Source organism: Castor canadensis, chromosome X (genome assembly GCF_047511655.1).
Source record: "Castor canadensis chromosome X, mCasCan1.hap1v2, whole genome shotgun sequence".
Taxonomy (NCBI): Eukaryota; Metazoa; Chordata; class Mammalia; order Rodentia; family Castoridae; genus Castor; species Castor canadensis.
Genome location: NC_133405.1, coordinates 92870763 through 92886641, shown reverse-complemented (window position 1 = coordinate 92886641; position 15879 = coordinate 92870763). Strand labels below are relative to the sequence as shown.

At 39.8% G+C, this 15879-nt stretch overlaps 1 protein-coding gene and 1 long non-coding RNA gene across 13 annotated transcripts in view; one reads left to right on the top strand and one right to left on the bottom strand.

The window, feature by feature from the left end:
• Wnk3 (WNK lysine deficient protein kinase 3) overlaps nt 1-6651 on the top strand; it is a 153856-nt gene extending 147205 nt beyond the window's left edge. For 6 of the 12 annotated variants that reach the window (XM_074064107.1, XM_074064106.1, XM_074064102.1 and 3 more), the window contains one exon: nt 1125-6651. In XM_074064107.1, coding sequence (XP_073920208.1) covers nt 1125-1454 — 330 coding nt within the window. In that variant the 3' untranslated portion in view covers nt 1455-6651. The remainder of the gene's footprint in view (nt 1-1124) is intronic. The other 6 variants (XM_074064109.1, XM_074064110.1, XM_074064111.1 and 3 more) reach the window with 2 other exon arrangements.
• LOC141419896 (uncharacterized) overlaps nt 1325-15879 on the bottom strand; it is a 29309-nt gene continuing 14754 nt past the window's right edge. The window contains exons 2-3 of the long non-coding RNA XR_012444627.1: nt 8302-8413; nt 1325-1461 (exon numbers count right to left, since the gene is read on the bottom strand). This is a non-coding gene — a long non-coding RNA (uncharacterized lncRNA). The remainder of the gene's footprint in view (nt 1462-8301; nt 8414-15879) is intronic.

Below are 15879 nucleotides of genomic sequence, written 5' to 3'. Positions count from 1 at the left end.
TGTAACAGAAATATCAGACTTGGGTAAAGTTGTTCAAGATACACTGTATGCATGCATGTAATTATCCCAATGAAATCCCTTGTATTATTAATATATGATAAATCAAAAATAAAATAAAATAATGAAAAATAAAAAAGTTTAGGGGCTGGTGAATTGGTGCAAGTGGTAGAGCACCTAACAAGGGTGAAGTCCTGAGTTCAAATCCCAGTACTGCCAAAACTTTTTTAAAAGAGCTCTACCACTGAGCTACATCCTCAGCCATCAGACTCCTTCTTTATAACATACTAGCTTTCCCAGTGACTTGGTTTGATTTTTGACCATTGCTTTGTTTCATTGATCTATTAGCATACTCATATGCCATGTCATAATGCTTCAATTTTTGTAGCTTTATAATACATTTTAATATCTAGAAAAGCAAAAAGAAAAATGAGTGTTTTCAAACATAAAAAGAAATGTCATACTTTAAAACTGAATAAAAGGAAGTAGGAAGGTGACATTTATTGAACACTTGTTACATGCCAGGCTCTTTCCTCTGTGTTACACAGAATAGCGCTCTTCTGTCTCCAAAGAATTATGTAGTATGATGAACTATTCTTGACAATGGAACTATATGAAAGCATGCCTAAGGCTGGCAGAAGGAAATAAAAATAGGAGAAGTGTGCTACCAGGAGCAAAGAAGGGAAGAAAATTTGAACAAGGGACTAGGGGTGTGGCTTGAGTGGTAGAGCACCTGCCTAGCAAGCACAAAGCCCTAAGTTCAAAAACAAATTAATAAAGTAAAATGAAATGTGAACAGGGATTTAATATGGGCCTTGGAATTACTTAGAAATGTGTTCAAATCCCCACTTCATTATTAACTTGCTTACTGCTGTTAGGTGAGTTGCTAATTTCGAGCTTCTGTTTTCTCATCTGAAAATACCTACACTTCAAGTCAGGACAGTTAGGAAGATGAACTGAAATGAAACGTGTAACTATGCTTAATGCATAGAATCATGCTCTCCCAAATAGTAGCCACTCAAAGCTATAATAGGAATAGTAAACCAAAAAGAATAGGAAGGAATATAGATTGATAAAAGTATATGGCAAATAAACTGATCTTTTGTTTTTATGTTTGTTTTTGTTAGAATACTCCATCTACTATGGGCTACACATCAACATGGATTTCTTCTCTTTCCCAAATCCGTGGAGCTGTCCCAACTTCTTTGCCACAAGGACTCCCAATCCCTTCATTTCCTGGGTCATTATCATCGTATGGAATGCCCCATGTTTGTCAGTATAATGCTGTAGGGGGCACAGGGTATCCATTACAGTGGGTAGGAATTTCAGGAACAACACAGCAGTCTGTAGTAATTCCTACCCAATCTGGGGGACCATTCCAGCCAGGGATGAGTTTGCAGGCATTTCAAGCTCCACCAGCGCAGAATCCGGCTACAATCCCTCCTGGTCCTAAGTGAATCACAACTGGTGATGAAGAAAAGGAAGATTTTCAGAATTGTTTTCAGGACGCCTAAGATGTTAAAGTTTCTTCTTGGGTTCTGCCATATTTTCCCTCGTTTGAGTTTACTTTCAACTGTATTTTTGTTGTTGTTGTTCCAGTGTGGTATTTGATACAGTTCATCATTCTGTAGAAATGTGCAGTTTGCACATAGAACACTGCACAGAGAAATGTTTTTTCACTTCAAATCCTATCCTCTTTGATACTTGATTTTTAAAAAATACTGTTTAGAATGCTTTAATAAGCTCGACTGGAGCATTGCCATTTCCAGGACGTGTTCCACGCATTGCTGAGAAGCCCTCATATTTTTTTTTAACTGCTGCTACCTGCAGCTCAATGATACTTTTCTTTCAAATGTGTAAAAATCATGTAGATGGACTCTCCCCAAATGTGGATGAAGTGAGACCCTCTAATAGCTGGGAGTCTTGTGGGATTCTTCACATGTTTATCTTAGGTTTGCCTTTCACCGAAGGCAGGGTAACTTGCTGCAGGAAATGTTTTGGTGTATAAAATTAGAATAATTTTGTCAACTAATACAGAACATGAGCCCTTTTTAATGTGATTTTTCTTCCTGTCGTCACAGCAGTAGGAGTGAAGCCTTGTTTTGAGTGAGGCGGAGGGAAAGGAAAAAACAGAACTGTAACAGTTCCTTTACTCTACAGAAAATATAGCTGCTTTAGGATTTCAGTAATAATTCAAAGCAGCTATCTCTTTGTTTCTCATGTGCATGCTACATTGGTTTTAAGCATCTGAGAGGCATTGGTATGACTTGCATTCTTTTTGCAAGGGGTATATTGCAGCTGATAGGAATCTCATTTGGGGGGAATCCTTGTATTCCTAACAAAGGGGGTTCAAGTTAACACCTCTGTTGACCCATTCTTCTAAAGTGAAATGTACTTGACACAGTAGGTTTTGTAGGTTTTGAGACTTACACGTGAAACACTGGCTTTACAGGGTTCTAAAAGATGTGGGGTATACACTGTCCTGCAGTGAGATAGTAGACCCTAGAAGGATACTATTTAAGTTGCCCTTAGCATTTTTCGATTATCATTTTTGTTTGTTATAGATTTTTATTAGTATCTATAATATGTCGGGTGATTTTAGATCTTAGATGAGTTTGGCAGCCTCTTTAGAATCTGAGAGAGATCACTGTCAAGTTGCACTTTACTGGGTTTTATCCAGTTTTAGGAGGAAGGGAGGCATTGTCAAAATGTACACCTTTGGTTTTTAAGAAGGTTAACTATAATAATCATAAAGACTGGTCAGAGGGTTACCTAATGCTCAGTCTGTGAAACCCAAATAGAATTTTTAAATGGTATCTATCAACTTACCAAGTATATATGTTCAAACTACTCACCTTCCACTTAAGATTTCAAGGTCATTTTTGGTACATATTTACCTAATTAGGAGTTCTGTCTATTAGTGAACACTCCAAATTGTCACTCAACATTTCTGTTAACAGATTTTCCTCCATATTCCTCTAAAAATATTGTACCCCTGTGGGCTTGCCAGGTAACAAGGAAACTTAATGTGTGTACTTCTACTTCTTTTTTTTCTTGCATAGTATACTTTGTGACAGTAAGTACACTTTTTCAAAACATGTGTCTTATATTGCTTACATAAGGATAACACCCATCATCATGATTCTGTCACTGTTATGTGGGGCATTTAGGGCAGCATTGTAAGGCATGCCGTTGATAAGAGTTACAGTTTCATCCTCTTTTGGATGAATTTTTCCAAATCTTATGTACAGATTCCTCAGATTTCTTCTATGGTATTGGTTTGCAAGTTGAGGTGATTTTAGGACATTAGTATAATGCAAATATTTACACTGCAGTGTTTTCCATGTGTACAAAAGCAATGTTCCTAAAATCTGTAATTCTTTATAACTGTTCACGTTTTATTGTAAGAGTTGGCTTTGTGTAATTACATTAGACATACAACCTATAAAATGAAAATACTACAGGTTTTAAGACCTCTTTTTCTCTAGTTGCAGTCTTTTTAAACAGTGTACCCCAGGATGAAAAAAGCTCCATGAAAATGATATGTAAAATTCCGTTTCTTAATAGCTGCTCTATGTCATATGTCCTGCATTTTGTTACAACATCCGTTTTACATATAATTCATCATTCTTGTTTGCCTGCAGACTTTTGCAGTGCCTTGTAATATTTAGAATCTTTTCAGATTTTTGCTGGAAAGAAAAGTAGTCTTCTAAAGTCTGAAATGGTGAATAGTGTACTGCTGTCTCCATGCTGACAGCAGGAACTGGGTTAGCGTATGTGCTACATATGCATTATGTATATGTAACATGTAGTATAAGTTTAAGAATACAGAAAAAAGTAAGTTTTTGCAGAGACGAAGAAAACAATGTTTTTCACTTCGCTGTGGGTTTTTATTTACTTTTTCACATGTAAATGTTTGATTCCAATTATAGTCACTAGACTGTAAATATTGGCAAGTTTTCTATCTAGGGGTTTTGCATTATTTCTTACTTTTAATAAGTCATATAATAGTGCTGTTTTCATCCTTGCCTGAGGTACTTTTCCTCCCCAGAAATAAATAACGGTTGAGATAAAGCTCAGAAATTCCCTTCTTACTTAACAACAAGCCTACTATATAAAATGGGCCTTTTATTCATACCCAAAAATCACACAAACCTGTCCTTTTCATTTTCTTTCTTGTAGGAGAGAAAAAGGTTGTGCTTAACCATTGTACTCATAATGTTTATTTGGGGGATAGTCTGTATGTCCAGCTGCCACATTTACTTCTCGAAGTGCAAGTCCAATGAATAGTACTGTATCTCTATATGTGGCAATGTGAGCGTTTCATCATGAAGTGCCTGCTGCTGTGGCTGTGAAGTTGGGTGTAACATCATAAGAATATGAAACCAGTATTGGTGTAAATCTAATGAAAATAACCCTATGTGTATTTGTAGCAGTCTTGAATCTCTAAGGTAATTTGCTGTAATATAACAAATATCCATTCTGTTTTTCATCTCTTCCTTGCTTATATCAAGCATGATTTCTAATGATTTGACAGCAAAATTATCTGTGAAAGTTTAAAAAAGGCACTTTTCCGCTGTGATTTTTGGATTGAATGTAGAGTGTTATCTACAGTATGGTGGGATGTATCATTTTACAGCCCAAGATTTAATTCCAGTCCAGTTACTTTGGTTTATCTACCTCATTTTCAGTGCTGTTTTAAGTGCACAAGTAAACACTACCTGTGAAACTTGCTTTTTTGCCTTCTCAGTCAGTATTCTTTTAGACTAGAAATCTGGCTTGCCTTTTTGTCTAAGCACTAACCATGAGTTTGATATGAGAAGGACCATCATTCTGCCAGCAATCTGTGTTTAAGGGATGAGAGCCATGTGCTTAGAGGATTTGGGGGTGGCAAGTAGAGAAATTAATCTAAGTATAGGACTTAGTTGTAGGTGTTAGTTATAAAATAAACAAATGGTTGAAAAGTACTTAAATTAGTCCCAGTGCCTGTAACTTTGCATTTTTCACTAGAGATGCATTTCTCATCTCTGTGCCTAAAGGGCTATGGGTTGAAATTGCTTTAACTACCACAGTGAAATAGTTGACAAATCCTACAACAATGACCTGTCTGTCATTCAAAGTATTGGCATACTGCTAGGTATTTGCAGTGATATTTGTTATCTTAAAATGGCAGAATGTATTTAAGTTGAATTGTAGTTGATAAGGAGTTTATATACTGTTTATCCAATCTCTAAAGTTTATGGAGGCATTGGCTTTCTTCTTTGGTATATTTTCTGAGTGGTAAAAATGATGCATTCCATTTTCCCCCAAACTTAGCAAATGTTTATAATCAGATATTCCTTGTTTCACATGTTTACTGTGTAACACTACAGCATATTTTATATTAGTAAATACTGTATTTCAGCTATCCTGTATAAGTACATTCCTGAGTTACACTTGCCAGCGGTTTGAGATTCAGTTACTTCATCTTCTGTTTGGTTCAGAAAAACTTGAGCCATTTGAAGTGGTATGCAGGCCATTTTCTAGAATAGATTGTTTTCTGAATCTGCAGTTTATCAGGGACTAGTTCCCCCTCCCTTTGTTTAGAAGATGAACAAGGAAAGGGGTGTATAGAAAAGGCCTTTGATTTGCTAAATGTAATTTCTAGAATTAAAATTAAAAAATCCAACCCCCATTATGAAGTGGAAACATTCAAATGTGGTAAAATCCTAGGAAGTGAAATTAGTATGATATTTGTAATAAGCCAAGTGCTTTCAGGTCACCCTGGAAATGGTCTTTTTCTGTAAAGGATGAACACAAACATGGTCAGAGACCTTGAGAGCCAACATCTGAAGGAGCCTGAAGTAGTTACTAGGTTACCCTAAAGTTATTTTCCACTGAGATAGTAGGGAAGAATGCACAAACCAACAGCTTCAATTCTAGAAGGTTTTCTTTTAATTAAAAAAACTCGAACAAAATGGCTAAAAGTCAAGCAAGAAGGGAAGAGAGAAACTGGGCTCTGGAAAAAAAAACAGTGTGCCAGTGTAAATTAGCTCCTAAATGCGTGCTTGTCATCCTTTAGGTTTTTTTCAAAAGTTGCATTTCTTTTCCACTGTAACTTAAGATTTGAGACTGAGATTTGTGTCCGGAACATACATACCCTTAGCAGACACAGTGACTAAACGGAAAGTGCAGTTGTTTCAAGGTCTGTCATGCTCAATCACTTAAAGCTGTAATTTGTTCATATGATTATTAAGCATGTAGACCTAGTGCAGCATGGGAGCCACTCAGGAAGTTTATACAATTAATAAACTTTCATGCATAATTTACTATAAGTATGCAGAATTTCAGCCACTTCTCTACATGTAACATTTAGTTGTATATGTGAACTCTCCTTTCTTTATTGGGGAATGTAGCATTATATAGAATGTTGTTAAACTTAATTTTAATTCTTTTTGACATTAACTTTTTCTTTTATTTTTTCTTTTTACTTTTGGTAAACCAAGCCTTTCAGCTGTTGTTTGATTTTGATTCTTTGAAACTGTGATTTTTATTTCACTTATACCCAACTGTTTGTTGTTAAGTATTTTGTTTCCTGGAAATTTTTTTTGAAACAGAAAATAAAGGCTGTGTTAAATTAGTATGTTATCTTATTAAAATGCTGTCATAGTCACTGCAATCATCTGACTTAAAATGGTTCTTTATTTACCAAATATAATTAGTAGATTTAGGAAATTTGGTGCTGTAGATTACACTGTCCTTGAAACAGCAACTCACCAAGCCGTGTGTTACCTTTTCATTTACAGTTCCAAAAAAATTTCCAGTTAGACCTGTTGTCTATATTTGCAAATGACCCATAATTGTAACCAAATTTGTTAGGGTTTTAACTGTGAATTTTTAAATTCACACGACAGTCCTAAGATAGATCTGTTAACTCTCTCCACTTTACAGAGGAAATTTGAGAATCAGGGTGATGAATGAATTTACTAGGGTCACATGGATAGTATGTGGTGAAGCCTAGATCCAAACCCAAGTCTCTCTGATCCACAGCTCATGGGGAACCTCCCCCCAGGCCATACTGACTGTCACATGTACTACAGACATAATAATCCAAATATATTTAGAATACTTTTGTATCAAATTATTTGGGAGTCATATATACCCTTTTTACATACCTTTCATGAAACTATGTCCAATATTTGTTTCATAATGTGTCAGGTGCACACGGTTACTGAGGAGTATTTCTTTCATGTTGACAGTATTTATGGTCTACCTTTAGAAAAATAATTTGGAAATCTCTCTTCTACACCCACCATTCACCAGTCTACAATGACCTGGGAAACTATCAGACTGTGTCAGATCACTCGCTCATTTGATAATTTACACATAGAGGACCTATGAGAGCCCTGTAGGCCTATCACAAATATTCAAGGTGTGATATGTGGGGGGCTGAAGCGAAAGGATCACTGGAGCCCAGGAGTTCACAGCCAGCTTGAACAACATAGCAAGACTCTGTCTCAAAAAGAAATGAGTCAAGTTTGATGAGACTTTGTTTTTAAGTACTTATTATGTTGATTTGTTGACCCCAGTGCTTCAGAACCATTCTGTTTTAGGTAATCCCTAATGGGAGGCAGCAAGGTACATATTGGAATAAGCATGGGTTTGTTTTTTTTTTATTCAAAGGCCTCTGGAGCTCCATTTTCTCATTGGCAAAACTAGGTGGTTTTATTAAATGACATGTAAACACAGTTACCCTATCTTTAATTTACTAATTGTGCTTACTGATAGATACTGCTGATGGTTTTCACATTCCTATTCTAAAAGGAAGAAATAGGTAAGTAGAAAGGAGTAATAGCCCCAAAACAAGACTGAAAGCTTGCTGGACATTAAATCCTCAAGTTTAACATCTGGCATACGTGCATGCTAGGGCGGGTGGTAGGCATCAAAGCCTTGGGCAGCTCTGCCCCTGTGGCTCTGCTGCTTGAAGCTATGTGGCTGCTATGCAGCTAAAGCTTTGTGGCTTTCCCACCCTGGCTGCTGCTGGTAGCAGTACTTTCTGGGGTCTCAAGGGGCACTCTCACAGCTCTACTAGGCATTCTGGTGAAGAATTTGTACTGCATGCACCACCAAGCACTTTGTTATGTGACATGGTCTCACTATGTAGCTTAAGCTTGGCCTGGAACTCATTATGTAACCCAGGCCGGCTGGGACCCTCCTGCCTCTCCCTCCCCAGTGCTGGGATCACAGGCATTTGCCATCATGCCTGGTTTCCCCAGCAGATGTTTAAATGCTTTTTGAGACTAGGAAGCCAAGCCAAGTACTCACCATAAAATTTCACTTGTAGTACCTATAGATTTGGGTGAATTCCTTCCTGCTCAGGGTCCCCAAAATATTCCGAGGTTCCTGGTTCTTCCAGGAAGTACAATTATTCACCCACCTGTAAGACAACAGACATGCAAACCATGAATTCAAGGGACCAGGCCAGTTTTTCTAGGTAGGGATTTATTGGCTCCATAATATCCTGTTCCTTAAAGCTGTCTGGTCATAAATCTGAAAATACAACCATCTAGTCAAAGTCTTGGTAATATAACTAGTGTTTCTAGTTATGTAATAAGGAGAACAGTCTTACTGAACCAGTATGAATAACTACATTTCCACAAAAGTAAAAGAATAAGCACTCACAGAAAAGAACAAGTAAATGTTTCCATTTTTCACAAAGTACACTGCACCCAAGTGCTGTGAGGCATAGAGAGCTTTAAAATTTTGCCTTAACTCTGGGAAACAAAACATTAAAGGAAACAAAAGTCATTAAAATTACCCTCACCTGCTCATTCAGTCCCATGCAATAATTCTTATTCCCTTTGATCATGGTTAGATGTTTCACGATGCCATTAGTGTCTTTATTACAATTCTGGAAATTATTATCCAGGCCAATGATATGAACTTAAAGTCATCAGGAACCTGTACTTGTCAGTCTCTTCTAGGAAACCACCTTGAAGTAGAAGCAATTTTGGACTATAGCTGGTTTTCAATGCTTTTAGAGAATTATAACCATAAAGACTTGGAATGGACATGGTTAAGAATCTTCTGGAGAGTTCACTATTACCAGCAATTGATAGGTTTGGTTGTTACTAAGGCAACATTTTATCATAAAAAAATTATGACTGATAACATTTTCAGAATTATAGTCTTAGTGACACATCAACAGCATACCCATAAATATAACTTAAAGAAAGCTCAGCATCACTTCTTACTTGACAGTGTTTGTCATGTCATTAACATATCAAATAAGCCTAATTAGTTTAATATGTCTCTCTTACAAGGTGAAAGAGACATCCTTTGGATGTCCAGAAGCCCAATTAGAAAATTCCAAAGTGAATTTGTGGTCAAAAAGTATTCATTTAGAATTTTATTTTGAGAAATTGGTCAAAAATGTCAAAGTTTAAAATAATTATGATCTTTATTATCTGTTCAATGAAAATAGCAATGAATTGTTCTATTTTCTATTCTCATCCCCTTAGTTTTCAACAATAAAAGATTTTAAAGGTGAATACAAAATGTTATATTTTGTGTACAAAAAACTTAGCTTTTTCTGGACACTGGTGGCTCATGACTGCAATCCTTAGCTACACAGGAGGCAGAGATCAGGAGGATCATAGTTCGAAGCCAGCCCAGGCAAATAGTTCCACAAGACCCTATCTCGAAAATCCCTTCACAAATTAGGACTGATGGAGTGGCTCAAGATAAAGGCCCTGAGTTCAAGCCCCAGTAGCACAAATAAAAGAACAAACAAAAAATCTTAGCTCTTTTAATACTGAGATTTGCTTTTTTTTAAAGTAATCAAATGTAAATTATCTTGACAAAATGCAAAATCTTTGCTTCCTAGGCCAATTACTTAAAAAGGAAGAAAAAAAGCCTTTATATTCTCAGATGACTAAGTTGTACTTTTGCATCAGTATACTCTTAATATTAAAGCTAATCCTTTCTACAGCTAGTTAAAACTTTATAAACAACTCCATCTAATCTCAGCCGGCTTTGATCACACAAGATATTTTCACAAACCTTTTAAAAATACCCAATCAGTTTTCCTTTTTTTAACAAAAGTGCATCCTTCATTCCTTTCCTTATGAAACACATCCTACTTTCCTTGCATAGTTGTTTCCTTTATAAATTCTAGCAGTTTAATTACATTATTAATTATAATTTTAACCCTGTGTATCCTTAATTTCTAATGAAAACTAGTAAACTAACTCTTATTACCATTTCATAATTTCTACAGATGATGTTTATTAACAGATCTAAACACATTTAGCTTCACTATACCACAAAAAACAAGGTGCCAAAGTATATAAGCTTAAATAAGGCTTAGTCATTATTTCCATATTGTAACTTACCTAGACACTTGAGTTTCTAGTACTTAATTTCTCTTTAAGGTTTTCAAATTACCAAAAAGATTTCTGGAACTATGCTCAAGTATGCATATATTATAAAATATATTATTGAAAAGTTCATCTATAAATATTATCCCATGAATATCTTACTCTGTTTTTCTTAATTATGCTCAAATTGCTCATAAAAATTTTATGAGACATTAAACAAAGCTAACCACTCTATTGTATTTTTCTTTAGTCCTTTTTTGTGACAAATCAGACAAGTATCAAAAATATCACAGAAGCAAAGAAACAAAAAAGTTAAACTTGGTTTTTCCCTTCCTCTATTTTTACTTTTTGTGCTAGTATTGTCCCTGAAATTTGTATTTGGAAAGATCACTATGTTCTAGAGAAGACTGGGTAGGAAATCCACTTCTAAAGGCACAAAGAATGCAAGATTTTCCAAGAAAGAGTTTAGGGTGTGTCCGTGAGACACAAAGGAGGATTCAAAATGAATGTTCAGGCAACATAAAATTACAGAGTATAAGATGGTCATGGGATAAGGCTCCTAAGCCTAACTAAAGTTTGGCCATAGAAACCTGACTCCTTTTATTTATTTGTTTGTTTATGGCAGCTTTAGGGTTTAAACTCCGGGCCGGAACTTGCTAGGCAGGTGCTCTTATTGCTTGAGCCACTCCACCAGCCCACCTGATCCTTTCTTATTTGATATTTCCTCTTATTAATTTTCCACCGGGCACTGGTGGCTCATGCCTGTAATCCTATCTACTCAGGAGACAGAGATCAGGAGGATCGCAGTTCGAAGCCAAACACACAAAAAATTCCATCCACTGACCACCAAATGCAGGAGGAGAGGCTTGAAGAGGAACATAGCAAAGATGCCAGAGATTAGATAGAAGATCAAAGATGGTAAAAGGAGGAAGGAGGAGCAGAAGTAAAGAAAAAACAGTTTCCAAAAAAGGGTAATGAACATTATCCTCAACAAAATCCATGTCAACAAGAAAGGAAATGTGGTGGGCTGGTGTCGAGAGCTCTTGCCTCCATGGGCCAAAGAATTGGCTCATGAGGCAGCAGATTGACTCATGAGACAACAAGGTCAGCACACAAAGTAAGATTTATTAGAAAGGGAAAGCTGCCCCTAAGAGACGGACAGGGAGCCTGGAAAATTGGTAGCTCCCTGTTGTTTACATAAAGGGTTTTTTTTAAGTCCTTTTTGTTGTGGAGGGGAGTCAGGAGTCAGGAGTGGAGTGGTCTTTTAATATATCTCTGCAGGAACATATACATAGTCCTGTGAAAGCCTCTTCCTTATCAGCCTTGTGGCATTTTTGAGGCATCCCCAGGGGGCCGTGACTTGTGAAAATGCATGTCCCTTTACAGGATGTAGGGCTCACAGTGCTCTCATGGAGGATGGGGCACTGGCTCATTTTTGTCTTCTGATCCCCCAGACCCAACAATTCCCCCCTCTGAGGTGAGCACCCAACTGCTGTTGGGAAAAGGGGTGGTGACCCATCTGGCTGATTCCTGCTGACAATGGGACAGAAAGGGGAGGGGAGGTGCAGGGGCACTTGTCTCAGTGGTTGACCCGGGTGGTCTCCAGGGGACTCTGATAGAACTGGACGGAGGGTTCATGTGTCGGCAGAGGTGAGTATTCTTTAACTAAGAGCTGGAATTTTATCTTTTGCACCTAACAAGATACAAACTTGGAAAGAGCATTTAGTATACAAGGCCCAAACAGAAGTGCCAGAAGAAGCATAAAGAGGGGGCCAGCTCCACATTCTGTCTCAGAAGGACCATGAGTTGGCTAATTTCTGTCTCCTTTTTGTAATGCGTTCTCTTAACTGGCAGGCCATGTCTCTGACCACTCCAGATTTGTTAGTATAAAAGCAACACTCTTCATCTAGGAAGAAGCATGTTCCACCCTTATCAGCAGTTAATAGGTCAAGTGCATGCCTATTTTGGAGCACTACTGACGCAAGTGAATCTACCTGGTCTTGTAAAGCCTCTAAGGACTGTGTAACTTGCGCTATGCCATCAGAAAGTTCTTTTGATAATTTTTGATAGGTATGGACAATGAGGCAATGCTCTGATGCCAGCACCTATTCCAGCGGTGATCCCCATGGCTACTAGCAGGGGAATGATTTCAGTGGCCCTCTTTGGTCGAGTGTAGGCTGCTAGAGGAATAGGGAGAGATTGGTTGTTAGGGATAATATTGACTTGTGGGGTTAGAAGGGCTAGAGTGCAGACTCCCCTTCAGTCGGGAGGCAGGCAAGCATAGGCTACAGTTCCAAAATGAGTTCCAGGATAGGGCGAACACTGAGGACAAAATGTTAGACAGCGTTATTTTAACACAAAGCTCTTTAGGAATTTTCCCCAGTGGCCTCCACCCATGTAGGCTTTGGAGGCATTGGGGGGCTGGATGGGTCAGTTTTACCTTGGCAATATAGGGTCTTGCTAGGGGAAGGCCTGATATTTTACTTGGCGAAGTCCCAAGTGAGTCCATGGGGGGAGCCAATACCTGTGAGAGACTTGGGGAGAGGCACAGCCAGCAGTTTTCGGCTAAAGAGGGATTTGTATAGTTTAGGAGATGATGGGTGGAATCAAGTAGTCTGTATATCTATATCTGGGGATCTAAGTCGAAAGTCTTATTGGGTTGAGGGGGGTTTTCAGGCCCAGCAGACAAGGCCTGTTACCATAGGGCAAACCAGATCTGCATAACCCCAGTAGCTGTTAGTTGTTAAATTTCCAATAGAATATTGTCTCCCATTTGTGTAACAGGAAAGGACTCTGTCTGTTCTGTATCATTTTTGTGGCATATGGGGATAGGCAGAGGTGCAGGGGCACTGTGGCAGTGCTAGGTCTATAGGAGCTGGAGCCAGGTTATCAAGAGGTATGGCTGCAAGTAGAGGAGAAGAGAGGGTCGTTATGCGTGGAGGAAGAGGGACAGGGGTCGGAACCGAATCTCTAGGAGGCACGGCTGGATAACAGATATAACAGGGGTCCCAGTGTGGCCCCATTACGTAGGTTTGTCCCCCGTAGAGGCAGAAAGTGAGTCCTTGTTTGACACATAAATCAAGTTGATTGCCCCAAGCGGGGGTGGGGGGGGCGATATACTTTGCGTCTACAAGGGGGGTAGGAATCCATTCTTACAGGGCAGAGTAAGGCATAGATTATGAGAGTCAGTGGAGCACAAGGAACAGGGCACACAGGATAAGGTACCCGCTACTTAAGGCCAATCGCTGGAGCCATGTCCACTCAGGGGGAGAGGTTGCCCACAAGCCAACACTCAAGATAAGGGGAATAAGGATGTAAACAACCCACAAAAAGAGAGAGAACATAAGTTACATGTCCGACATGGTTCTTTTGAAGAGGTATTTGAGGTCTTCCACTGGTTCACAGGAGTGGGCTAGCGGAGCTGAGTGTGGTTTTGGGGTGCGCTCATCAGGCTCCAGTGTCCAATGTTTGGCTCAGGAGATGTGAACCCAGGAATCCAGTTCAGCAACCTTAATTCCTGTGGGGGTGGATAACAGGACCAGGTATGGCCCCTCCCAAGGAGCCTCAGAGAGGCCATGAGAGGCATGAGGAAGTTTAACTAAGACCTGGGCAAAACAGCGGGGAAGAGTCTCCCCTTGGCTCATCTTGTCCCAGCTCACAAAGAATCTGTTGGAATTTGGCTAGCTGTGTGGTGTGGGACACCAAATTGGCAGGAGAAGATCATTTTGAAGAAATGGCCTCCCGTATAGTACCCCAAATGGTGTCAGACCCAATGATTTTGGGGTGTTTCTGAGTTGGGTCAGGGCCAGCCTTGGCCAGGGGAGGTGAGTTTCTTGAGCCAACTTAGACAAATGTCTCTTAAGCAGTCCATCGGCCTGTGCTACTTACCAGAGGATTGGGGTCTCCAGGCACAGTGGAGGTGGTATTTCATTCTCAAAGCCTTAGAGATCCCCTGGGCGACTTCAGCTCAGAAGGCTGGCCCATTGTTGCTCTGGAGAGTCTGGGGAATTCCAAATCTAGGGATAATCTCACTAATTAGGACCTTAATTACCTCCCAGGCCTTTTCAGAGGAACAGGGTAATGCTTCTACCCATCCAGTAAATGTATCTACCAAGACCAGGAGTAATCTGGAGGTTGGGCGTCCTGGCAGGTGAGTGAAGTCAAGTTGCCAGTCTTCCCCAGGACATGTGCCTCGTCTCTGGGTCCCAGGGACAAGCAGGGCAGAGTTGCAGGAATTGTTGTGCTGGCAAATTTCACATCCCCTGATAATGTCTTGGAGGGTATCTTTTGAGTTTTATCCCCTCAAATAATTGACTAGCCAGTGAGAGAGTCTTATGAATCCCTAAATGATAGGATTGGTGTAAGGTTTTGAGGACTTTCCAATGGCTACTTTGTGGAAGAAATAGCTTGTCCTCAGGAGTTATCCACCATCCCTATGGTCAAGGTGATACCCCTGCTCAGAGGCCTGTTGGAGTTCAGTGGGTGAGTATTGAGGATGATGGCAGTGGGGTAGGGGAGAAGGGATTGTTCCCATAGAAGGGGGGCTTGAACATTAAGGTTTTTGGGCAGCCTCTTTTGCTGCCATGTCAGCTCTATTGTTTCCTTTCATTATTTTGCCCCCAGATCGTGGGAGCCCAGGGCAATGGATTACTGCCACCTGTTTTGGGAGTAGGGCTGCCTCTAGGAGGTCTAGGATTGCTCGAGATTATTTAATGGGAGATCTTGTTGTAGTTAGTAATCCTCGTTCGTTCCAAAGAGCTGCATGGGCATGGAGGACAAGGAAGGCATAGGGTCTGAGTGAGAGACACCACAGCTACCACCACCCATCTAATTCCCTCTTGGACTGATGAGCTCCCATCCATGAAGAGGGTGAGGTCTGGATCTGGAAGTAGTTGATCAAGGAAGTCAGGTACTTCCTCACATGAGTGTGTGATTGGGCCCTCCTCTGTGGGGAGAAGGGTTGCAGGATTTAAAGCTGAGCACACTCGGAGGCTTATATCTGGACATTCTAAGAGCTGAGCCTGGTATTTGGGCAGTTTGTTATCTGACAGCCATATCCCCCTTTTGAGGTTAGGAGTCCTCCCAGATCATGAGGAGTGAATATGGTCAGGGGCCAGGCAAGAATTAGTTTTTGGGCTTCTGGGATTAAGAGACAGACTGCTGCCAAGGCTCAAGCATCCAGGCCATCCCTTGGCCACACTGTCTGTTTCCTTGCTCAGATATCCCGCTGGCTGTGGGGTGGGCCCTCGGAGCTGAGTGAGTACCCCAAGGGCTAGGCCTCCCTTTTTATATACATATATCTGGAAAGAGTCCTGAGTAGGCAAGCTGAGGTCCGGAGTTGATTGGAGTGCCTGTTTGAGAGTTTGGAAAGCCTTTTTGCTCTCCGGTCCCCTTCAAGACAGGACTGAGAGTTTTGTTGAGTCTCTTTAAGAAGCCGATATAAGGGTCTGGCTAAGTCTGCATATCCCAGAATCCAATACGACAGAACCTGTTGACACCCCACCCCCACCCCCAGCCAAAGGCT